At 36.6% G+C, this 26156-nt stretch overlaps 1 protein-coding gene across 1 annotated transcript in view; it reads left to right on the top strand.

Moving 5' to 3' along the window:
• ATRNL1 (attractin like 1) overlaps window positions 1-26156 on the top strand; it is a 678126-nt gene that overhangs the window by 179755 nt on the left and 472215 nt on the right. The window contains exons 17-19 of the mRNA XM_060768490.2: window positions 3120-3308; window positions 11595-11813; window positions 17849-17986. Coding sequence (XP_060624473.2) covers window positions 3120-3308; window positions 11595-11813; window positions 17849-17986 — 546 coding nt within the window. The remainder of the gene's footprint in view (window positions 1-3119; window positions 3309-11594; window positions 11814-17848; window positions 17987-26156) is intronic.

The following is a 26156-nucleotide window of genomic DNA, read 5'->3' as shown; positions in this document are numbered from 1 at the left end:
ACCACCAGCTGTCACCACCTCCAGCTCTTTCAGAGTCAAGCCAGTCACTTCAAGGATACCAAGGATACCATCCATCCATCTTGTCCTTGGTCGGCCCCTCTTCCTTTTCCCTTTCATTTTCCCCAGCATAATTGTCTTCTCTAAGCTTTGCTGTGGCCAAAGTACTTCATCTTTGCCTCTAATATCCTTCCCTCCGATGAGCAGTGGGCTTTATTTCCTGAATTATGGACTGGTTGGATCTTCTTGTGGTCCAAGGCACTCTCAATATTTTCCTCCAACACCACAGTTCAAAAGCATCTATCTTCCTTCACTCAGTCTTCCTTATGATCCAGCTCTCACATCCATAGGTTACTATGGGGAATATCATTGCTTTTAATATGTGGATCTTCGTTGCCAGTGTGATGTCTCTACTCTTCACTATTTTATCAGCATTGGTCATTGCTCTCCCCCCAAGAAGTAAACGTCTTCTGATTTCCTGGCTGTTGTTTGCATCTGCACTAATCTTTGCACCTAGAAATACAAAATCTGTCACTGTCTACATGTTTTCTCCCTCTATTTGCCAGTTATCAATCAGTCCGGTTGCCAGAATCTTGGGTTTTTTTTAATGTTTAACAGCAACCCAGCTTTTGCACTTTCTTCTTTCACCTTGATTAGAAGGCCCCTCAGCTCCTCATCACTTTCAGCCATCAGTGATAAAAGTGCTTCAGAGTTGTAACCATTTTTCAATGTTTCTTGCAAATTTATTTATTTCTATGCTGTTTTCTTTTCTAGCACCTTTACCCAGAGTAATGTCCATTTAGTTTTCTTGGCAAGAATACTGGGGTGGGTTGCCATTATCTTCTGCAGGGATCACATTTGGTCTGACCTCTCTGTCATGACTGTCCCGTCTTCAGTGTCCCTTCACGGTTTACTTGTGGTGACTCACATGATTTTGTTGATGAAGTCAAAATTATACAGCTTGATATGGTTACATAATGATTGTGTGAACATTGTGTCATAGGATTAGATCTTGCCAACTGGTATATATTAGGAAAATAAAGCAAAACAACTAATGGAAAACTGACAGAATGATCCTTAGCTATGAAAACTAAAAGTGTTGATGTTGTTGGTTGTGAACATAAGGGAAATTTTATTTTTTATTGGATAGTTTGTTTTGGTTTGGAAAAATGTGTAGCAATTGCAAGAAGTAAAATAAGAATTAAAGTAAGACAGCAAAGAACCCAGCAAAAGTTCCTTAGAAGAAAGTAGCTTTATGCTCACAGAAACACATCTAGAAACACAATGGTACACTGGAAGATGCAGTATAAGTTAAATGTTTCATTACAGCGATGCTTTTAAATCATGTTTAATGACCAAATATTATTGCAATCTCGATGCAGAATTATATGCTTCATTAAAAACAAACAAAACAAAAGCAAATGGAAAGTCTCATTGTGAGATTCTTTTCTCGTGGCCATTGCCTGTTTTCTCTCAGATGTTTCTAACTGGGGTTTCTTGAACAGTACTGAAGAAGAGGGCAGTGTTTCCCATCACTTCATTTAACCTGCTTGTGAACTGTGGACATTACTTCTCTTTGACAAAAAAGAATTATCCTTTCAAACACTCCTTTGAAGATTGTTTTTTGCAGCAAGTTTCCTGACCGTGGAAGTAAACCTGTGTGCAAAAAAAGGGTCCAATATCAAACTTGGTTTTTTTTTTTTTTGCAAAATCTTTTGTTAAAGATCTTTTTGAAACTTGATAGAAAGACCTGTGTTTTTCAGCTGTCATTTGATATAAAGCTTTAAATTGGAGATGACCAAAGAGAAATGGATCACCTCCTCTCATCTGAGAAGAAAGAAAAGGCACAGTTGAATTCCATATATCTAAGCCAAAGTGGGAAGGCACCATCTATAGAAATTCTTTGTGTTTTGAATTATAATGTGATTGACACATGAAATTGTGGTAGCAGAGAACTATTGTATACATTGTATTATCAAACTGAAATCAACATGCAAGAAGAAATAATACGAAACGGTGCTGAAAAGAACTTTTGTGCATCCATAAATCCTTTCAATGCTGAAATGTAACTAGATGTAATCTGTAAGCCCACTGTGTTGCCAATGTTAATATTAATGTTTTAAGATTTTGTTAAATATTCTTGTGTGAAATAATGGAACATGGTTTTTATTTGTCTTTACCGTTTTCATATTGTATGTCTGTCATGTGAAGTTCTCCATGGAAACTGCAAAATAGATGGCATAAAACATGGCTTCTATGAATTACTTTTTTCTCAATAATAATGGATGCAATGTATAAAGCCTAATAACAACATGTCACATTTGGCTAGTGCAGACTACTGAAAGCCATATTATTGAAGCATCTTTTGAAAAGCAGGGTGCTATATATACATTGGTGTTATATACATTTCTCTTTGCTATATGTAACTGGAAACTAGACAGTTCTCCTGCTTCACAGTTATATGTTATCCAATAATAACATATATACATCTGCCTCATAGTTGTTCTGGTGATATATTTTGCTTTTATGGACAACACACGCTACTGAGGAAGACAGAATGCACTCTGCTGTGAAAAAAATGCTGATTTTATATATTACTTCTTTTTTTGTTTTCTCATTGCATTTGCACTGACTGCAAATATATACGCCAGGGGGCAGATGTTCACTTGACAAATCATAGCCATAGACAAAATGCACACAGTTTAAGGGAGAATATATCACCAGTGAAGTAAATAACTATTGTTTATGCACTGTTTAACAAATGTGGTAGAACCAGAAGGTCACGGATTACAACACCTATTAAAATATATTCAGTCATGTTTTACAATGATTCTACATTTAACTGAATTGACTTTTGGACTTGGGATATCACATATACTAATAACTGAATAAAAGTAGAATAATGGTTAGCTTACATCTCACATTTGTTGTGTAGGAAAAACTGTCTATCATTCTGTGTTGTTAAAAAACAAGACAGAAAAATGAGCCAGTGTAGCTGAAAGCATATTTGAATCTGGGAAAGAGAACTTCTTTCTGTTGAAACATGCATGCCGAAATATTATAAAGCAATTTAGGAAGTATACTGATTTTCTCCTTTTTTGTTATTGTTCTCTTTTTTTCAGTTAGTCCAAATCAAAATGCCAGACCATGTAAGAAACCATGTTCTTTAAGGACAACCTGTTCCAACTGCACAAGCAGTGGCATGGAGTGCATGTGGTGTAGTAGCACAAAACGATGTGTTGACTCAAACGCCTACATAATCTCCTTTCCATATGGACAGTGTCTAGAGTGGCAGACAACCACCTGTTCTCGTAAGTAATTAAATTAAATTAACATTGTTAATTGTAGCAGTTAGTAAAAGTGTGAATGTGGTGAGAAATTGGAAGCATACAAGTGACACCTGGGGTAGGGTGCCGCTGAGCCAGCCTGCTAGTCATGCTCCTTTTGAAGATACTCCTTTCCATTCTCCCATCCCTTGGTTTTGGACCCCCTCCCTCCAGTTGGCTAAGGTCCCATGACTAGTATGTCTTAGTACAGGTATCTTTAAACTGTGGTCATTTGGGTTCCCAATCCCCAGAATTCCTTACCATTGAAAAAGCTGGCTAGGGCTTCTGGGAGTTGGAGGCCAAAACAGCTGGAGAGTTCCAGTTTGAGAATGGCTGGCTTTGTAGGCTGGTTTTGGGAAGATTCTGCAGATGAGATGATATTTTATTGAGCTTGTTGCTGTTACATTGGCCTGCATGGAAATGGCTATTTGGGGTATGCAAGAGCCTGCACATTCCATGATGCAGGCTAGGACAAAATGCCCTCCAGATGTGTTTGACAGTAGCATCTCATCGCTGAGATGCAAATCTGGCCATGAGGGCACACTGATTACACCCTGTTTAGACTGTTATAACTCAGTTTACATGGAGCTGCTTTTGGAAACTGTTCAAAATTCTGAAATGTTGTTGCCAAACTGCTGATTGAGGCTGGTTACAAAAAGCATGTAACTTCCCTGCCAAAGCAGACTCCCAATGTGTTTCCAGATACAGTTCAGAGTACTTGTTATGACCTCTAAAGCCCTATATGTCGAGAGCAGACTATCAGAAAACCAAATGTCCCCATTTGAGATTGCCTGATTTTTGAGATCCCCTTTTCACACTTTCACCAGCATCACAGGCATGTCCGGTGAGGACATGAGAGGGAGCCTTTTGGTGACTGCTCCCAGACTGAGAAATTTCTTTCAGTGGGAAGTTGGCTCCCTCTCTCTAATCTTTTTCCATTGGCAGGAGTTTGAAAGTTAATGATCTGTTGGAGGTGGTATTTTAGTTGTGGTGTGTTGTATTTGTCATTTTATCATCGTTATTATCTTATAAATACCTTAAAAAACTGTTTTAAGTCCATTTAAAATAAAAATATATTTTGTTTTAACTGAGAAATTGCAAATTCTCTCCCCCCTCCCTAAAAAATTATTGTATTTTCATCATTTTCTTTATCATTTCTTATTTTTATGGACACTTCTGACTAATAAAACATTTCTTTTTGGTAATTCCTCATGGAGCATCTTTTTAATATTAAAAGTTTCCAAACATACACACCAATTAAAGCTAACACCAAGAGAACTAGCTGGCTTTCTTCTAACTACAGTTAGATTAATTATAGCACAACCCCCAAAGACTGCAAATTCTGGGACTAATATGTCATGGTTTGCAGTCAAAGCTGAAAATGCAACACATCAACTTCATTGTAAAGCCAAACCAAATACTTTCTGGATTGAATGTGTTTTTGTTTTTTCTCATCAGGAGTACTGCTACCACAAACATACGCCAACCATATGAAACAATCATTAATACAATACAGTGCAACATATTTATTTTGTGTCAAAAGCATTGGGTAAATAAGTATAAAACTGATAAAAAATAAAGGTAACACAAGTGGTTAAATAATTTTGACCAGAAATAGGCAACAGCGACTGCATTGTGCATGAGGCAGGGTATTTTGGACAAGCATACATATGTAGAGTTGTTTGTTCTGCTCCACAAGTTTCACAAGGTGGAGGAGTCTTCTAGGTACTGCCATTTTGCCAGGTTGTCTTTTTTTCCGCCCACTCCACTTCTAAGTCTGTTCTGGGACTTTCAAGTTGCTCATTCTTGGTTTGCCCTGGAGGCAGACCCTCATGGGGGCCATCTATTTGGGATTTCCTGGTTTAACTGCCCAAATAGATACTCTTGCTGTTACTGGGGAAACATTAAGAGGAGTGGTGGTTCTCATGAAGCTTTTCCTTGATTTAAGTCTACTGTGAGGAGGCTGATAGCCATGCAGAGGATGGTTTTCATAATGTTCAACCTTATTTCTCTCAACATATAACTGTAGGAATGCACTCTCTTCAGTATTAAAGAAAGCATTGGGTACATACATATGAAGATATCCTCCAGTTCATCAGACATCCAAAGAAAATAAATGATCTTAGTAATACTTAACTGTTAATTTAAATTTTTATTGTTTTCCATAATATATTTAATGTAATTTTTTTTCAAAAGTATGATTTTATCTATACAAAATACTATCACAGATTAGATTTCATAATTTATTCTAGCAGAATTCTATATTCAGTAATATTCTCATTCATCAGATATATTAGTATTCCAAAGAGCAGTTCAGTATAATGGAAAAAATGGATGAGTGCCAAGAAGTATGTAGTTAATGCCATAGTTCTTCTTTTCAAGGAGTGAATTTTAACTCTACAGCACCAGTAATTTTTAAATGCATACATTTAATAGCAGGACAGGATATTACCATTCTATAGTATCTTGTTTCTTAACAGTGGTTTAGTATCTCTGCTGTTCTGAGGGCGTTATGGTCTCTTAACATCGGTAATGGCAAGATAAATCTAGGTTCAACAACAGTAATGTTTCTCTGACTGAAATGGCAAATTGTTCTTTGAATGTGCATTTGAATAAGAAATCTTAAGACCTGTCTTCAAAAGAACCCTGTACTGTGCTTCTCAGTATAATGAAATCATTTCTATAAAACAAGCTGATGCAAGGTAACCCAGAAAGAATCTGTAATCACAAATGGAAACACTGAAATAAAAGACTTCAAAAAAGCAAATGTCGCTGCAACCGCCTTTGTATAGCCTCATATATTAAATAGGAATAGACTGTTTAATATATACCACAGTTTCCCATTAGTATACCATGCTCAAAGATAGTTTATGAGAAAATGGCACCAGTTTAAATTACAGTACTTTAACTGATAAGAACACATAAGTTGATAATGCATGACAATATAACATTGCCATAACATATGAAATGTATAACACACACACATATTGCCATTGAAGATTTCATTAGTAGTACATTTGTAGATTAAGTTCAGCTGGTTCAGACCGAAGTAACATCATGTTACTTATGAAAGACAATTAGATTTTTTGGGACATACCTTTCTCTTACAGCAGGCTTTGATTACATCCTGTTTAAATTATTATAATATACCCTAAATGGGTTTGCCTTTGGAAACTGTTCAGAAACTTCAGCCAGACCGTTGACCGAGTCTGGCTATTTCTGGGAAGTATTCAAAAAAGCCTAAGTGGCTTGGGTTCAGACTATGTGAAAGATTACATCTTCTTATATAAGCCGGCATGAGCATTAAGAACTTTGTGGGAGAGCTTTTTCTCAGTGCCACCATCTTAACAAACATGGTTGATGAGGACTTTGGAGAGAGCTTTCTCTTTGCTCTTGCCAGACTGGAACACCTTTCCATAAGAGCCCTCTTGACTCTCTCCCTACTTACTTTTCGCTGGCATATGAAGACATTTTTATTTAGGCAGCCTTTTGATTTTCTGTTATGAAGCAGTAGTGTGTGTGTGTGTAAGTTGTGTGTGATTTAATCTTTTAAATCTTTCACTGAAATGATGCTTTGAATATATTCTAAGAGTTTTAATAGTCTTTAATTATATGTTTAATAATAGTGATATTAAATTCCATTTATACTTATTAAAATTAATGTTTTAATTACATTTTAAAAAATTATTATAGGTTGTCTTGAATCTCATTTTGCTAGAAAGGCAAAATAGTAATTCAACAAAAACAAATAAAAATAAAATGTCATAAAAAATAAAATAAGCATAAAAATAAAATAAGCAAACCTATATTCATATAAAGTTACCGAAATCCCGATAAACTAATTAATGTTATTAGTGGATGAGTACTAAGCCTTTATATTAAGAGATGAAACAATAAAATGCAAATCAGGAACATGTAACAATTGCTGTTGGTCTGTATGGAAATAAAATGGTAATATAATGTAATATATACAAATACTACCAACATATCCTAAAAGAAAACTCCATGTTTCCTCTCTCACTGAAACCCCATTGTAATCTCTCAAAGAGAATAAGTTATAACTACAATTCATTTTAGACAACTCACACTTCAAGAACATATGGCCCCTGTCATCATCCAGGAAAGAGCAAAGCCATCCTTAAACCCCCAAGGCAAGAAAGCTACGAAGAAGCAAGATGGGTGGGAAATCACTCCTTGAGGAAGATACTTTCCTGTCTGAACTGTCTTCTCTAAAGAATGTTACATTAGAGGCAGTAACGAGAATAGTATTTGTCACTAGAGATTCTAGATGTTTTTATAACTAGTTCGAAAAATTCTGGGAGGCCAGTTTCTTTTGGCAACAAGTCCCTTCTGGAGACTCATATGGTTGGTTTTACTCATATGGAGTTGTGCAGGTCTGTGAACCGTCAGCTACCAAGCTATGGATAGACTCCAGGAAGCAAGAAGCAATTGTAGCTAACTGCTTCAAACATTATACTCTTCTGGCACAGGTGGTAGTGGTAGCGGTGGTGGGATTCTGGTCATTTGCACCAGGTAGCATCCAGTCATCTGCACCAGATGACATGAGGAACATTCACCTAGCCTAGTCATTGTGCTGGGCTACTAGGTGATATGGCACTTAGCTATGGTATATATAGCTTAAGGGAGAAAATAATTCCACAACAAATTTTAAGAATATATGAGAATTTCTTAAGGCACCCCCTTCTTATTTTGGCACAGTAAAAATAAGGACAAATTTTAAATATATGTATTCAGATAAACTTGTTTTAGACTTCTTCCTCAACCACGCTTACACAATCTATAAGATAAATATAAACAGACTACAGGTCACATATTGCAGGTGGCTTTTTTCCACTGATAAATATGAGTGAAGGGGCGATTTCCAAATTAAGGTGAAACGTGGGCATTGCTCCTTATTTACTGAGAGAGATGAAATTAAGAACCTTTAGCGTACTTTCATATAGTCAGAAGCTGAATGTATAACAGAGCAGAGAGTGAGCCTTGGTGTGTCTTTGCTTGAGAGGGAAAGGGAGAAGTTAAGAAAATAAAATACGTAGACTCCTTGGAGAATCTTTGCAAGTTACTGCAACTAATCAATGAAGAGTTCCAGACTGTAGGTAAAGGTAAAGGTTTTTCCCTAAAATTAAGTCCAGTCGTGTCCGACTCAGGTGTGGTGCTCATCTCCATTTCTAAGCTGAAGAGCTGGCGTTGTCCGTAGATACCTCCTAGGTCATGTGGCCGGTATGACTGCAAGGAGCACCGTTACCTTCCCACCGAAGCGGTACCCATTGATCTACTCACATTTGCATGTTTTCAACTGCAGCAAGTGGTTATTCTGCTAGTTTAGCTCAGAATTTGCACACAACTTTTTTTTTTCTTGCCTGGAGCTGAACCCACAAAAATGGGAGAGTTTATACTTTTATCTTCTACTTGGAGATGGTGCACAAATATTGCAGATTCAGGGCCAAGCCCTGTGAACTAGCAACCTTAGTAGCCACTAAAAGGCAATTCTATCCATTGTTCTACCTGATCTATCCCAAAAAATACATTTACACATTTTCTTCATAGTGTAATTTTCAGTATTCCAGTTTCTCTTAAACTTTTGATCCATCAGTGAGTAGAAGGGAATCAGGGAGGAAACACTACTAGTCTTGTTTGCTAGGATAATAATCCAGTTATTATATACCTCTTAAATCAAATCATATTAAAGCATATGGACTAAACACCCTGCATTGAAACATTTAGTTACACTGTGTATAAGAAGGAAGCGGTGGTTTGTGTCACATTCCACACATTCTCTACATATAGGAAATTCAGTAGTCTTCCCCCATGCTTCAACTCTAATTTCTCCTTCCTTGTGTCATGAAGAGTTGCTGCTCTTAATGGAGATAGAAGAAGCTTTAAGAGCCAAATACATTCCATTCTTGCTTCAGCCTCTCATAATCTAGCATACCCTTTGGCATAGTATTCTGCTCATCCAGAACATCCTCGCTTACCAGGATGTTACTGTAGTTTATTGTTATTTGTTTTTGCCAGAGGCTGTCAAATTTTCTAGAGCTTCTGTTTACTGACAGTTGGATGAAAGGATTCAGCACAATATCTCATAAGTGAAGACTGGTTATGATCTTTCAATTACTGTTTACCTTGAAATAGTGTGAATAGCCATATGTGAAAAATCCTACAATGCTGTATCAAATACTACTGTGACATAGTAGATCTCTATGTTCCATGCAATCTTATGTGGCATGAATAGACAGTCACATTTACTGTTGAGTAAACATGCTTTTGACTGAAGAATTTTGAGAATTTTAACTCAATTGCATATGTTCACAATGATGCCTGTTCCTATAGTGCAATGCTGTAAATATGCATTCAGAAGTAGGGTATTTTTGCACATAGGATTGCTGCATAAAATAATGATGTGAACTTGAAAATCATGGGATTTGACAGGTAAACAAACTTAAATTTATTGTAGGAATTCTGATTTGGAGTGCCTTTGAGCACATAGACGTTTCTGGCATTGTTCTGCAGCATGAACGCTGAAGAGTCTAACAAGATCCCAAAGGCTAACCAGAAGTGCTGGTCTAGTTAAAAAACAAAATAAACACACACCACCACAATTAACAGAAACCACTATGTTGTAAGGAAATAATGTGGGAATCACTCTCTAGATATTTTTTAAAAAGACAACAGGTCACATAGTAGAGATATGCCACATTTGACAGAAACTGAAAGAACATTCCTGGAATAAGCAATCATTATGGTTAGATTCAAAATTTCAAGCTCAGTCCATTTTATATCAATCTGATTCTTAAGTAGTCACTGTCTGACGTTCTCGAAAAGATGTTCTGTAGAAATGTGATTGGAAGGCCTGGTGAATAGAAAGACATACTCCTATCATTTTGGCAATGATGGCAAAATGTTCTACTATCAGGATTTTTAGGAGAAGGAAATTTTTTGGGGAAATAGATTTAAATGTTTTCCCAGGCTTTCACATTTCTACCTATAAACAAAATTTGTCTAGTTCCAGAGTAGCCTCCAAAGACATGTTCATGCAACATTATTTTGCTTTTTATACCCCTTATAGCATTCATTTTAATTAATCTGTTCTGTTTTATTGTTGTGGTTTTTTTAATGTTTGTTGGTCATTTTGTTTAATTTTTTTTATTCTGCTTATAAAAGGATATAGATGTCTAGCATATTTAGATTATGGCCATTTGATATTTCAGAGGGTGTTCTGGTACGGCTGTACCAGGAGCTCCAGCTTATCTTGCTATTTGTTGAGTGTTGCATGTTTTTCAAAGTTCTATGCATTTGCAGTTAGATGGCTTTCCTTACTTTGCAGTTATTGGGTCAATGACCTGTCAATTATCATTAGGTTCCCTAGTTCTGCCCCCCTTTTGGGTTTTGGAGGGAATAGGAGCCATTTTAGGTCAGTCCACACAGAGAAGTCTTTCTTACAGGACTTAAACCAGGACCTCCTGTAAAAGGCTTCATCATTTACAGCTTGGCCGGGGAGAAATAGCCCCATAGCTTGGCCAGGGATATACAGTCTCAGCGCAGCCTTTGCTGGAGACTTTATAGTTTGCTGAGGAACTTACAGCCTCACAGCTTTCTTGCTAGGGATCCAGTCCCACAGCGCTTCAGCCAGCCATCACTGGGAAGTGAACATCTTTCTCCTCCTGGAAGTTCTGCAAAGGTCTCTGTTCGGTAAGGGCCCTTTGCAGCAACCATAAAGCAGATTGGACCGGGTGTAGGGGCCCCACGCCAACAGAAGAGAAGACAGATTGTCCAGGGTAGAGGTCAGGGATTTTCCCAACAGTAAGGAATAGTTGCCTGCCCTTGGGGCAAGATCATGAAAGCCAACAGTTTATTAAGAAAACTTTGAATCCAATCATTGAAGCCTTGTTATTTGTTCAGTAATAAAGATTTTGTTGCATCTTTAAAGACTTTGAAGCCCATCTTTTCAGGAAAATCCCAAAAAACCTCTCTCTGAGGCAACCCTGGCATTCCGTTGGGCTCACAGAAATTAAGTCCTGTTTATAGTCTTTTATAGGAGCCCAGCGCGCAACAGCACAGAGGGAATGATCAAAACATTGTTGGACAAATTGTACTTTATTTAAATGCCTGCAAGAATAATTCACGTTTTTCCTTGTTTATATGAAAGCAATGTATGGTGTATTTAAGCCCTCATATCTTTATCTGTACTAGAGAAGTCTCATAGATACTCAGTTTTTTTAAAAGATGTGGCTTATTATCTCTGTGTTACAGCTCAAAACTGCTCTGGGTTAAGGACTTGTGCACAGTGTTTGGAACACCCTGGTTGTGGATGGTGCAATGATCCCAGTAACACAGGCAAAGGCCATTGTGTGGAAGGGTCTTCAAGAGGACCAGTGAAGCTGAGTGGATTGCATTCTACTGAAATGGTTCTTGACAACAATCTCTGTCCCAAAGAGAAAAATTTTGAATGGTCTTTCATCCAGTGCCCAGGTAGGAGCTCTTAACTGCTGAATCTATGTTGGTTGTATAATTCCAATAAAACTCTGGAATGGTTAGTGACTTTACTGCAAGAATACACTTGTGCCATGCAGCATGGTTTTGTTAGCTGCTTTGTTATACATTTTCAAAACTTTGCTAAATATGTTGGTTTTCTGCAAAACTCACTCACATTTCTCTTTTGTTCTGAGACCCCTGGTCCCATGTTTAATCCTAACTCCATCATGTCCCATATTTAGACTGGAACTGAGTATTTGTAATACTCTATAAAGATATTAAATGAGGCTCAAGAGGGCACAGACCAATTACATTTAGGTGAAATACAGGAATATATCTGTGGTTTCTCCATTTTGTTTTACCACAAATGATAAATGATTGCATAAAAATAGGAATAATAATTTTGGTCTGCAAAGTTCACTTTAAAACAGACTGCTTGTGAACAATTGTAAATATTTAATAGATTGTGGCTGAAACCTAACACAATATCTCTGCAAGGAACTCTGCTGACTCAGGATAGCAGTGGTGGGTCAAAAATGTTCCAGAAATCTAGATATTTTATTGATATAACCAAAGATAAAGTGATGGGTAAAATACTGTAACTGATTAGAATTTTATCTCCCTTATGCCACTTTACCATTTTACAGGTTTCTGTAGAATAAAACAAAGGGAAACAGAGGGAAGTAACAGGCAGCTAGTAAAAATAAAAGGCAGATGGCCAAAGCACTTAAACTTTTTTTCCATCTGCGGTTAAACTGGAAGGGATTTATGTGAAGCCATTTAGACTTATTCTACCATTATCATTTGTTTCTAACACATGATCGGTATACCATGAGCAACTGTGCCAGACACAATAAATAGTACTCCATCGACAAATTACCTGCATTTCCTTGAGTCTAATGTGACATCTAATCTAATGCGCACCTCAAATTTCAAAGTCCCAAAACAAAAATGTATTTTCTGTCAAATGTAATGCGCAGTGGCAAAAAGTGTGCTCTTTGTAGTTTGGCCAAAAAAGATGTACATTATAGTTGCTGCCTGCTTACAATCCCTTCTTTAAAAATAACAGTGTTATAACACCAAAGCTTCCAGCAGTAGAAACGAAAAACTTGGTGTGCATCTATTCTGTAGAATGAATCCACTTTAGTTACCTTGACTCAATGTTATGGAATCATGTCAGTTATAGTTCTGCAAAGTCTTGAGTCTTTTCTGCCAAAGAATGCTGATGTCTCACCAAACTACAAATCCTAAGATTGCATAGATTGAGCCATGGCCATTAAATTAGAGATGAGGTCCCTCAAATAGGAGCTCCAGATGTAGGTCCTGAAGCACCTTTTTTGTTTTGGCTCAGCAGTTAGATTATTGTATTATGCAAATCTAATGCACACCCCAATTTTGGCAAGGTCATTTCACCAAAAAAAAAAAAAAGGCGAGCATTCAACTCAAGTAAATGCAGTAATAAGCTTCAACATTGCTTTTGGAACTTCACGATGCAGTTAGAAACACCACTTTTCCAGACCTCTCAAGTGATTTAAAATAATTGGAGTTTTACAATTTTATTTCATTTCATTATCTATACCAGTAAATTCCCGTAAGCAAATATCAGTACACTTAACAGTATTATGAGCAGTATACCTATCTTTTAATTTTGTTTTTTTTTTTAGAATTATAAATATAAATTATCCATGCTGCAAGCGAGATATACAGAATATAAAATACACGCAATAAAATCCAATTAGAGTTGCTAGTCTTTACAATGAGAACAAAAATTCTCTTTAAAGTCACCAGCAGCTGCAAGCATTTTCACTCAATTTCTCCAAAGACCTGTTTGGTGGGGGCTTTCATCATCACCTTTGAACAGAGTAGGGCTGGGTTTTGGCTGCCAGGGCAGAATTACCTGAAGCACAGTCCTGTCATCCAAGATTTCCCTTGATAAGACGTTGTGATAGGGAGGCTTTGTTCACATTGAAGCAGCTGTGGCAGAGCAGTTTTGGTCCCATGAGAAGTAGTCATGTTTTTGATAATTTAGAAGAAGAGGAAGAAATAGGAATGTTAACAGTAGCTTCACTCAATTCCTGATACATATTCAGAATTAGGATATCATTGTGCATTAAGTTTACTCTCAAAAAGAAACAATGACCTTTTTTTTTTCAATTTTCTCCCCTTTTCAAAATCTGTGCCATTTTTGAAGACTATTAACTGTTTAGACTTTGTTTTCTGTAAAATTTGCCCATGGTATTTTTTGTAAGTAGTAGTATTTTCTCACAGAAAACAGCATTTTCCAACACCAAAAGACCAATTTCTCTGTAGAAATAAAAGCTATGATTTTGTATCATCAAGTAAATGATACAAAATCATAGCTTTTATTTCTACAGAGAAATTGTAACCATCTTAGTTACAATTATAATCTCCTAGCCCCACGTTTCGATCCTTATTTATTGAGCAGCAGCTATTTATTGAGCAGCAGCTGTTTCCCTGTTGACCACCTGCTTTCATGAGTGATCTCTAGTGCAACAGTGAGAAGCAGGATCCCTGTCACAATTGGTTATTTCACTGGTTTCTCAAGTGATTAGTGTAACGGGAGGATGGCTGACGGACACCAGTCAGCTTTCTGATTGATAAGAGAACAGATCACTACCACTTGCAGTAGTTGCTGCCCTGTGTGTGAGCAATAGGGGATTTTCGGAGTCCCAATACATTCTGTAAACTAGTGAATACCCGAGGATCGTGAATATGAACCAACTACGCATGTGTAACTCTTAGTGAATTTTGGTCATTATTTACATGCAGAAAATGCTGTAGTTGTGGACTTAATATGAGTAAAATTCAATTATGTATTTTTAAAGAAATACCTTTCTACACAGTAAACAGATATTTTCCCCATATAAAATATTTCTGTGTGGCAATATTATTGTGTGCAAGTATGCTAGCTCCTTTGCTGAAAATGTGTTTGCTGCTCAAAAATACCACGTGTGAAATGTGTACAGAATGAATCCTGAATTGAGAGATTCTAATAAATCCAGAATTCTTCTCATAGGGATATTCTGACACTTAAGATATACATTTTGTACTATTGTTTAATATATTTTAGATATTTTGCCAGATGTAACTCAATATGGTAGCAGTGCAGTGTTACCTATGATTTCTCAAGCATGTGCTAGGTAAACGAAAACTTAACTCTAGTATTATAATCTTCTATGGTCCTTCATCATAGCATCAGTATTCAACAACAAACTTTTAAAGATTCTGAGGATCAAGATTAGGTGGAGCAACAAAGAGATGTGAAATGAAAAGCGTAATAGAGTGGAATTTATCCAAAACATTTTATGTCTTCTTAACTCTCTTCTTTAGGGAGGGAGATTCAAAGATCCTCAGGAATTTTTCTCATAACATGTTGGAAGATGGATATGTAGTCTTGAGTAGTGAATTTATCTGTGCAGTTCTATAGAGATTTTACATGAAACAAATACTAAGTGTATATCAAAGCAAGTAAGCTCAGTGTCCCCATTACAGGCAATCCCCAAGTTACAAACAAGATAGATTCTGTAAATTTGTTTTTAACTTGATTTTTTTTGTAAATCAGAACAGGTACATTTTATAGTGTAACTCCAAACATATAGATCTCGTAGATAGCTTTAACACCCCTGTGGTGTTCGTTTTGCTGACTGTGCCCCAATCCAGAAGATTTCACCTCACTCTCTGTCCCTGTGACTATTGGATTTTGAAAAAATTGCTTTGTGAAAACAAGGATTGGTGTTTGGGTTCCAGTTAAGACACCTTTTTCTCATGATAATAACTCTTTTAGGAGTGAATTTGCCATCCGAAGGATAGATTTCTCTCACTTTTTGTTCTGTCACCTATGTGCCATTTGTAAATCGGATGTTTGTAACTGGGGACTCCTTGTATTAGTTTTATTATATTACACAACAATTTACAGTTAATTAGTTTTGCAAGAAGCATTTCAGGAAAAGAGAAATGGTGTATGCAGATCCAAAACAATTTAGGAGTGCTCTGTGATGAAGAAAAGAATGTAAGATCTGCTCAATTGCTCATATGAAACTGATGAGACTAATATCTTGCTAACCTCCAATTATTGTACACTCATTGAAGCATAATTTAATAAGTGAAGCGTGCAATGAAGTGAAAAATCATTTCTCAATACTCTGGATTCTGGGTGTAGTTTTTCATTCATTAAGATTCTCTTATGTTGGTACCCAATTCAACATGAAATGAGAAAATGACCAGTATATTAAAAGAAAGTTGATAAGATTCTGTAGTATTGAGCCATGACGGTTGAAGTGATGTCAAACTGCATTAATTCTGCATTGTAGATGCTTGTTGCAAACATAATTTGGAATGGGTCTCAAATTGTTAAAAAGGTAAACACTATTTTTATTATGCATTTCTGATAATTAAGGAATAAACTTGTGTTCACATTATTTTTTGGGCTCAGCACGCAAAATGATTGGTAGTAGTCAGTAGGTCTGGTTTGGGCCATTTATTTTCAACTGCATCTAAGCATCTGGAAGTTGTATATAAATAATCTTGCTTCTGCTTTCTGGAAATGCTCTGGCATTGCTGCTGTGCATTTACTGCTGCTATGATAGTCTTACATTTGGATATTAATTTGAGTACCTGTTAATTCTTCTGTAGGGAGTTCTTTTGAGATAACTGGAGCAATATTAAGTGTTCATCTGTTTTACATTCTGAAATACCAGAAGGATTCTGAAATGTATATCAAGGAAGGAATACAAATACCTGACTCTCACATACTAGGGCTAATGTGGAAATATTTTCCCTACGATCTGTCCCTGTATTTGAAACACCTGAAGTTCTGTGAGGATTCATTAAATAAATATTTGGTGTGAATGATAGGAACCATTATTAGCAGTATGTACAACAGACAAACCCCTGAGCATTTGGTACACAGCAATAGCTACAAATTACATTAAAAGTGCTGTGGGGATTCTTCACCACCGTTTCCAGCAGGAGCTACAATAGAAGACTTCTGATTTCGTGATGGCCAGCAAACTGTTTATTACTTTAGGAGCCCAGGGGAGTCATTAGATGCGACGTAACTTATATGTTCTTAGGCAGTCTTCTTGCTGTTTAAGATTTTCAAACAGAGACCAATGGCAACACAGATTTTGTGCCTCACATGCTAAAACTTTTAATGGGTATATTTGACTTGCTGGTTCCAAAAACGGCATCAGTTTTTCCTTATCAGCTTTAGTTTTAGAGATACAGAACAGATGCTTGCTCAATAAAAATCAGGATATTTTAATGTAGTGTTTTAATTAATATGTTTTAAGCATGAAGGAAATATTAAAAATTAATAGAAAAATGTCCTACATGAAAATCTACTTCCATACCAAAAGCACAGATTTACGATGCAAACTTTCCAGTCATGCAACACCCCATGTCTAAGGTACTTGAGCTGATGTAGTCTGTCCAGTCCATTTTTTGAATCATTGCTCCAAATAACCCCAGGAACAGACCTAAAAAACAACATACCATGTTTTTTGTTGGGATGTATAATAGATCAGACTTACCCACAACAATGGTACTTTGGGAGATATGCAGCACACATTTGCAAAAGTATCACCATTCAAATATTTTTCTCATTTGGAAAATGAAGAATTCTGAATTCTCTTTCCATCCCTAGTAGAAATACTAAACTACAGGGAATGCTTTATCTTAGCTCAACTTACTGGCATTAGACTACTATCCAACCAATGCCTCCACCTCCCTTATCCCTGCCACACATATCCCCAGTGCACCTTTAGGGTGCATACAGATTTGCCCCTCTGCTCATATAGAGCAGGTAGAAAAATGCAGTTCTTCACTGAATGAACTTAATTGCACAAAGTCAATGAAATACACAAGATATATTATTTATAGTTCTCAACTCAACTTACACTCACCCCTTTAACCTTACGTGATGGTGAAGTACTAATCACAATCTTCAGCTTTATGTGAATTACTATCCTTTAGGGACTCCCACCTCTGATTTTTCTCTTTTTTTATTACAGCTTGCCAGTGCAATGGTCATAGTACCTGTGTTAATGGCAATGTTTGCGATCAATGCAAAAACCTAACCACAGGAAAACAGTGTGAAACATGTATGCCAGGATATTATGGAGATCCAACAAATGGAGGGCAGTGCACTGGTAAGTTCCCTAGGGCTTGATTTGTATTGTTTTGTTAAATAGACTGTCAGGAAATTATTTCCTAAATTGATAATTATCTTTACATTAGAAAAATATGTATCATGTTTGGCATGAGTTGCAATTGAATCAGTATATTGATGGAAAACAAACTTTGTTCTCATGTATGGGATAGAATAATTACTTCTTTCATAGTATAACTTTGAAACCTGGTGCTGATAGACTTTTGAAATCAATATGCTGTTGATACTATTAACATTGATACCAGATACCTTCATGTACGTTCTTGGTCAGGTTAGTAACTGAAAAATATTACAATGTAATAAATAAAAGAAAGTGAAGAATACTCATCAATATTTCCCCTCAATTAAAAATCTATGCCTTGAAACCAGTAATGTCCTGATGAGGAAAAGGAGGTCAATCACAACTATCTTCACATTCTGGGACTTGGTAAGGAAAAGAATTTGTGGAACAAATTGGTTTGAAGCAAAATACAGGTTAATGGTCACTCTTCTGCAGACATCAGAAGAGCTGCAAGACTTGGAACAAGCCACAGGAATAAAGAGCCACCTAGAGGGAAGGTGTTCTTACCACCCATCAAGGGAACCATTGACTGCATAGGGAAACTGATGAAGAAACACAGTCTACAAACTGTACAGACCCACTAAGAAAATACTATGGTTGGCAAAGGATAAGAGGGATCCTCTAACCACTGCAGGAGTCTATCACATACAGTGTAGCTTTGAACACATCTACATAGAGGCCACTAAACGTATTGCTCATACACGATTCAAAGAACATGAACGGCAGTGCTGACTACTTCAACCAGAATAATCAGCAATAGCAGAACACATGATAAACCAATCTGGACACAGAACATTATTTGAAAACGCAGATATTCTGGATCACTCTGACAACCACTTTGTCAGACTACACAAGAAGCCATTGAAATCCATAAGTACATGGACAATTTCAGCAGAAAGGGATAAATCATGAAAATGAACAAAAATTGGCTACCAGTATTGAGGAACACCAGAATTAGACAGTAACTAATGAACACCACCCAGACAAAGAAAGCCCCCAGGCAGCAAGTAATCAAGGACCAGTGAACACCACCCAGCAAAGGATGCCTCTATACAATAAACACTCCAAAGGAACAAAGGCCTAGCTACTTCTAGGCAGATGCCCTCATTATTGACTCTGCAATTTTCTCAGTTACCCACATGCTAATGGATGGATACCACTCAAACACTTGCAAATCAGGCTTGCCATACAATCCAAAACCACACAATATCACAGAATGAACATTGCTCAGAAATTTTGCTGAAATATTCTAAAATGTTAATACTTGCACATAGGAATTAAATATGTGGCAATTTATATCCCTGGATTTTCAAAGAGAAAATAGCCTATTTGAATAGAAGAGAAATATACATTTGGAAGTACAAGATGATCCTCATATCTACAGGACTAGTGTCAGCAGTTTCACTTACCTGCAATCATAGCGGCAGGGTTGTCTCCTTGCCGTTTGCTCACCCTCTGCTCATCCACTGCCAGCTCCCACAGAGTCCAGGTGCTGTAGGCTCCACAGAGAAAAGTGTGGGTAGCAGAGGACCAGATTGCCTGCTCTGAGCTCTAGAAAACAGCCCCTTTTCTGGTTGCCAAATCTGGTGGGAGGCACCACTGCTTCTCTTGGTAAAAGAAGCAAAAGAACTGCATTTTGCTGGAATGGGGGGTGGGGGGGAAGAGCTGCTATTGCTTCTAGTCAAGAAGCAGAAGGACTGTTTCATTGGCGGGGAGAAGTAGGAGAGCTAGGCTTACCACCAGGTTTTGTACTCAGGATTGGGACTGCTTTCAAGAACTCAGTGCAGGTAGTCTATGCCACAACTTTTGCTTCAGCTTATCTCTCCTCCACAGAGCAATAGGTGAGTGAGGGGAATAACAAATGCTCTATATTTGGTCTCAGCACAAAACATTATTTCATTCATGTATTTGTATGGAGTCCCTCACAGATACAGGGATTGTACTGTGATCCTATTCACTTAGTGGAAAATTACTATTACTGGCAACAGTAGAAATAATAACCTTACTTCAATTCATCAGTTTCAGAATAAAGTGATTGCTTAATTCACATAAATCGCAGTGAGTGCATTTCTTTCTTCTCCAGCCATTACGAGATGTTGCGTATGAATATTTCAGATGGTAATACAAAGCTAAACACAATTTCCTGAAACCTCTAAAAACCCTAAGCATTTTAGCTGACGTATTTCTGACATGTTAATTTGCAGAAGCCTTTGATTCCTTAAGGTGGTCATTTATTAATGTCTCACTTGCCCTCTTGGCATTTTAAAATGCAGCTCTGGTTATGTGGACATACATATTTTGATAAGCTGCAGTGATATTCATTGGGGAGGTATTCAAAAAGAGGATTAATCTCTCCCTTTATTGTCAGTTTTACAGTTTCTTAGTGTTTTATGATGCCTTAAATAATTCTTAATAGTTGTCTTATTTCCTGAATTTGACAAAATGTTTTTTTGCTTTCTCTAGTTGCTCTATGGCAAAGTGATATATGAAGGTAGCCTTTATTCTTCAGGGGTACATTAGCTATCTGATTAAATAAGCATGCTGTCATCCATAGTGAATGATGTCTGATACAAAAATGACTAAAATCAATTTATAAACCCTATACAATTATACATTTTACTGTTTGTTTTTGGAGTTCTGGCTACATGATATTTAAATGAGTTCATTGGAAGCATGATTTCAGAGCTTGACTATTTAAATTTCCATATAATTAAAAACAAGAATTATAGGTATTTTATAATAATATTTTCTTACCTGGCTTTGTGAGTTTGCATATTTTATATATTTTTGAAACAACAATTTTACTCTTGAATTAATGATAATCTAGCTGCTGGTATGTATTTATTCTATACACACATAAGGCTGAAAAGAGGACCACTGAACATCAGGGAAGATAATTGAAGATCTAAAGAAGCCATAGAATTATTATGGGATAGAGAGAAATAAGCCTGCCTATATCTACTTTATAGTGAGAAATTACTGAATTCATCTTAGCTATATTCTGCCATTTAGCCATGGAGCAAAGGTGATATTTATGCTTTATTGCTTAATGTTATTCTCAGCTCTGCGAGATGTCATAGGCTGATTGGTTCAACAACCACTTCGAGCTCAATGAGTGAGCATAGATTTGAAACTTGCTTTCCCCAGTCCTAGTCTAGAACTTTAAACTCTACATCTTGCTGTTTCACATCTATCTCGAGATCAGAGCGGGTGGCATAGAAATATATTGTGTTTGCGTACTGAATAGTTGGAACTGGTTTAATAGGCCAGCTGAGATGCATACCTGACAACACCTTTTGTATACTACACAGCAGCATACCTGAGACATTCGCTGAAAAGGGGGAGAAACTATCTTCCCCTATCACAGGCAATGAGAAAAAAATATGATTTGTCATTCTTATATGTGAGAAGCAAGAATTCACATTTCTGACATGGTGTAAAATACATAGGAGTATTCTACACAGAGATTTATGCAACTTTTTTTCCTTTTTATGTTTGTGAGACAGAAACTGTATTGGAGAATCTCACTGTGCATATGGATTTCTGGACTACATTGTGTTCTTGTTGGAGTGGGTGGGTGGGCATTTATTTCTCTTTCAGATGAAGCAGATTGCTACCCACTGAGGTAGCATACATCTTGATGGCACTGCTTTCCCCTTGAGTTTTGTTATGCAATATATGTTTTATGATAATTACTAGAGAGAATAGGATCTTGAATGTCATAACTAACATGCTGCAGTGCATCTACCATAAGACATTTTCACTGGCAATGTATTTATTGTTTTTATTGCCTTTCATAAAATTGTTTTCATTTATTCATTGTTTTCATAAAATTTCAAGATAAGAGACAGCTGTTTTCAAAATAAATATGCATTACAAAACAAGATTACATATTGCTTGTGCATCATTTTATCAAGGAGAAAGAAACGTCCAGAGATTGTAGCTTACATGTGGGCAGAAACGATTCATCCTAAATTTTGTTTTCCAGTAGTTATATCAAAATCTAATGACAACAAAATAAATCATATTCAACCAAGTGGATTCCAAGAATATTCAATATGTTTGGAAAATCTGATGTACCTTTCCATATGGAAATATCTGCAATGCAAATAATTTCTGAATGTCCCCTTGAAAAAAGCTGCCACCATATTTTCCTTAACACATGTTTATGCTACCACCTCCGCCTTCTGAGGAAACCCAGAGCTATTCCATTTCTGGACACAACTTTGCCTCTCCAATTTCAGTGGTTTTCTCCTTCCTTATTTAAACTACGTGACTACGTGGTACCTATGACAGATTTTCTTTATCCTCCTTCTCCTCCACTCTACCCTTTCCATTCCTTGCTTATTTATATATGAATTTTAAATAATGAACCTGCTAAAGCCATGCAGGACATAGTTTTGGGACACAAGAAGGAGAAATTGATCGATGAAGTGTAAATAAAATAATGGATATAATGATAACTGTTATCGTCATCTGTGATCCCTCATGGCCAAGTGTGATTCCCTTTCAAGTGTAAGATTTTGGCAGTGGGTCCATAGGTGGCTGTAGAGGTCTAGTCTGGTCCTGCATGTTCTTTCATAATGAGGACAATGAGGATTTCCAGATGGAATGCAGTTCAGACAAGGGTTGACTTGATGTGCCTTCCTCTTGACATGTTTCTCCCTCCAATTAATGCCTCGTTGAATTCCATGGCACTGTTGTTAACAACTGACCTCCAGTTAGAACGCTCGAGGGCCAGAGCTTCCTAGGTCTCGATGTCTATGGCACAGTTTTTAAGTTAACTTTAAGTCCATCTTTAAAACTCTTTTCCTGTCCACCAGCACTCCATTTTCCATTCTTGAGTTGAGAGTATAATAACTGCTTTGGGAGATGGAGATCAGGCGTTCAGACAACATGGCCAGACCAGCAAAGATGTTGTTGGAGGAACATCACTTCAGTGGTGGTGGTCTTCGCTTCTTTTAGCATGCTGACATTTGTCCACCTGTCTTCCCAAGAGATTTGCAGGATTTTTTGGAGGCAATGCTGATGGAATTGTCCCAGGAGTTGGGTGTGAAATCTGTAGATGGTCCACGTTTCACAGGTGTATAACAGGATTGGGAGGACAATAGCTTTATAAACAAGCATCTTGGTCTGCCTACAAATGTTCTGATCCTCAAACGCTCTCTGTTTCATTCGAAAAATGCTGCACACACAGAGTTTAGACAGCGTTTATTTCAGTGCCGATGTTAACTTTTGTGGAGAGGTAGGTGCCAAGGTAGCGGAAATAGGCAACATTTTCAAACATTACACCATTAAGCTGTATTTCTGGCATTGCAGAGGAATTGGCTGGTGCCTGCTGAAAAAGCACTTTTGTTTTCTTGATGTTCAGTGAGAGGCCAAGCTTTTAGTATTCTTCTGAATGAGTGCAGACTATATTATCATCAGCATATTGAAGTTCTATAACAGACGTTGTTGTGACCTTGGTTTTGGCTTTTAATCTGCTGAGGTTGAATACCTTGCCATCTGTCAGATAGATAACTTCCATGCTGGTGGGAAGCTTCCCATCAACAAGGTGTAGTATCATGGCTTAAGATGGAAAATTAAAACACATCCCTGTTTGACACCTGATTCTACCTGTTGCCATCATGGATAACTTATATATCATATCCAACTAATTTCTTTTCTCTTTCCACTACTCTACCATTTCTCATGTATACTAAGCACTCAAAAGGGGAAAATTCCCCTTCCCATTCTGTTCACACGTGTGCTTAGTCAACTGTCTCTATTCTCTTGTTTCCAAAAACCAAGATCAAGAGAGCTTTGCATAGTGTAAAAAGCATGCTGTTGCATATGCTCTCAAATGAGGCTGAACAGTTCTTCAGTAAATGGATGGGAACATAATGGGAGCACACACTCACTGACCAATAAGATCCATCACTGTTGCTAGTTTTGCTAAGTGAGGGAACAACAGTGATGGCTCTGTGGAACTACTGTAAAGCCCCAAACAGCCGCAATGGCATTGCTCTTTGCTGAGAGAAAATCAGGCAAGGGCTAAAAGAGATTACAAGGAGGAAGAGGAAAGGGCCAAGGATGGGAGATATGAAGGCTAGCAGTGTTATATTTTCCTTATATGGAAGAGGGGGTTAGCTCTTGCACAATGTGTGTGTGTGTGTACATGCATATTCAACTTTTTTTTCCGACTCATTCAGTCTTTACAATTCTGTATAATCAATGCATAAAATCGCTCCGAGCCTTCAGGGAGTGGTGGTATATAAAATTGATAGATAGATAGATAGATAGATAGATAGATAGAATTGAAAAGTAAAAGTGCGACAGCATTTTGAGAACAACAAAGTCTAGTGCTGGAATATAATAACAAGAGAAACAAGAGAAATGCTTCCTAAAGGAGACACACTGAAACTCTTCTCAGGTGCATTAAAAAATATCTATGCACACTATTTTAGTGTAATATTGTAACTTTTATTATACACAGAGTAAATAATGTACTGAACTCATTTCCAGAAAAGAATTTTTGCTTGATAGAAAGATGATGGCAACCTCTGCATTTTAAATTCAATTTTTTAAAATGAGTGTTTCATGGAAATGGTTCTCGTTTTTCTGTTGTCAGCATAAGGAAGTGCTTTTTTATGCTGATCCAGCAGCCTAGTAGCATTTACATTATAGCCTTATTATTAAATAAATGTTATATGAGTATTATTATTTTATAGATTCTCTCCAGTAGATATTTTTTTGCCTTCAAACATGCCTTTTTCATATTCTTACAATTTTTATGTGTATACCAATATGCATTTAGTTATTTGTTCAAATAACTTAGGAATAATATATTTCAAAAGATGTAGTATAAGCTTCAGGTGTTACAGTTTCTTGGTGCCTCATATTTTTTTTCCATTTAAAGAAAATGTCAATAGCTATTCGTAAATGAAAAAACGTGTTACTTTTGGTATCAAACCCAACTAATGCTTTAAAACATGTGGTGCTAAAATTACATATTTAAAGTTTTATTAAGCTTCAATATTATAGACTGTATAAAACTGATGTGTACCATGATAGAGAAATATACCAATATTGGGTTAGATCAGATGTGAGCCAGCCCAAGATCAGTTAATAATGTCTAATAATAAAAGTATTGTATTAAATTATTATTTATATTTAAATAATATTGGCAATGGAATGTATTTTAATGTCCACCATAGAATCACCTCCCCTTTGTTCCAGTTTTGGTTCAAAAATCTATTAGATGTGAAAATGAGATCTCTTTTTTGAGATCCTAAATCATAATTAGTTTGGAAAGGGCCATTTCAGATGTACTGAGAATTGACTTGGTAAACTGTAGTTTATTAAACAAGCTTATAAGGATTTTTGCATAAGTCTGTCATCCTGTTCTCATGTGTTATCTTCCCAGTTGGACCATTCAAGAATCTTATTTTTATTATGTCTGACATAAGCAATTGTTGTTTGTTATCTGCTAACTAGATTTAGAAATATACTTCTATATTTGGTTCAGAGATTGTTCAATAAAAGTGATATTTAATTACAAACCCCATTCTAATGTAATGAAGGTCCATGATTTCAGCCTTGAGAATTTATGCTCTAAATGCCAAGTTTGTCCCCTTCCACACTGCCCTGTGTTTTAGGATCTGATCTCAGATTATCTTCTTTTCCCAGATTATATGGCAATGTAGACTCATATAATCCAGTTTAAACCAGATAAACTGGGATCAGATCCTGGGATATAGTGCAGTGTAGATCCAGCCTTTGTATGTAGTGAGAGGGGGAAGATTAATACATTTTATTTAAGAATGTTGTGACTAAACTAATTCACAATGAAATTTTCCCATATACAAATCTGTCTTCATGTCAAGACAATGTCTATTTGCCATTCGGAATGTTAAATGTGAAATAATTAAAACCAGTATATCAATGCAAATGATTGGATATTATCTGGTTGCTTTGACTCTACCATTCTGGACTGTGGTTTGGGAGCTGCATGCTTGAAATCCCACATTGAAAAATATACAAATCCTTGGGAAATCTGAATATCAAGGAGATACTGTAACTTAAGCATTTCCTTGGCATGCTACTTTTC

The sequence above is a fragment of the Anolis sagrei genome, chromosome 3 (genome assembly GCF_037176765.1).
Source record: "Anolis sagrei isolate rAnoSag1 chromosome 3, rAnoSag1.mat, whole genome shotgun sequence".
Lineage (NCBI taxonomy): Eukaryota > Metazoa > Chordata > Lepidosauria > Squamata > Dactyloidae > Anolis > Anolis sagrei.
This window is presented reverse-complemented; position numbering and strand designations above follow the sequence as displayed.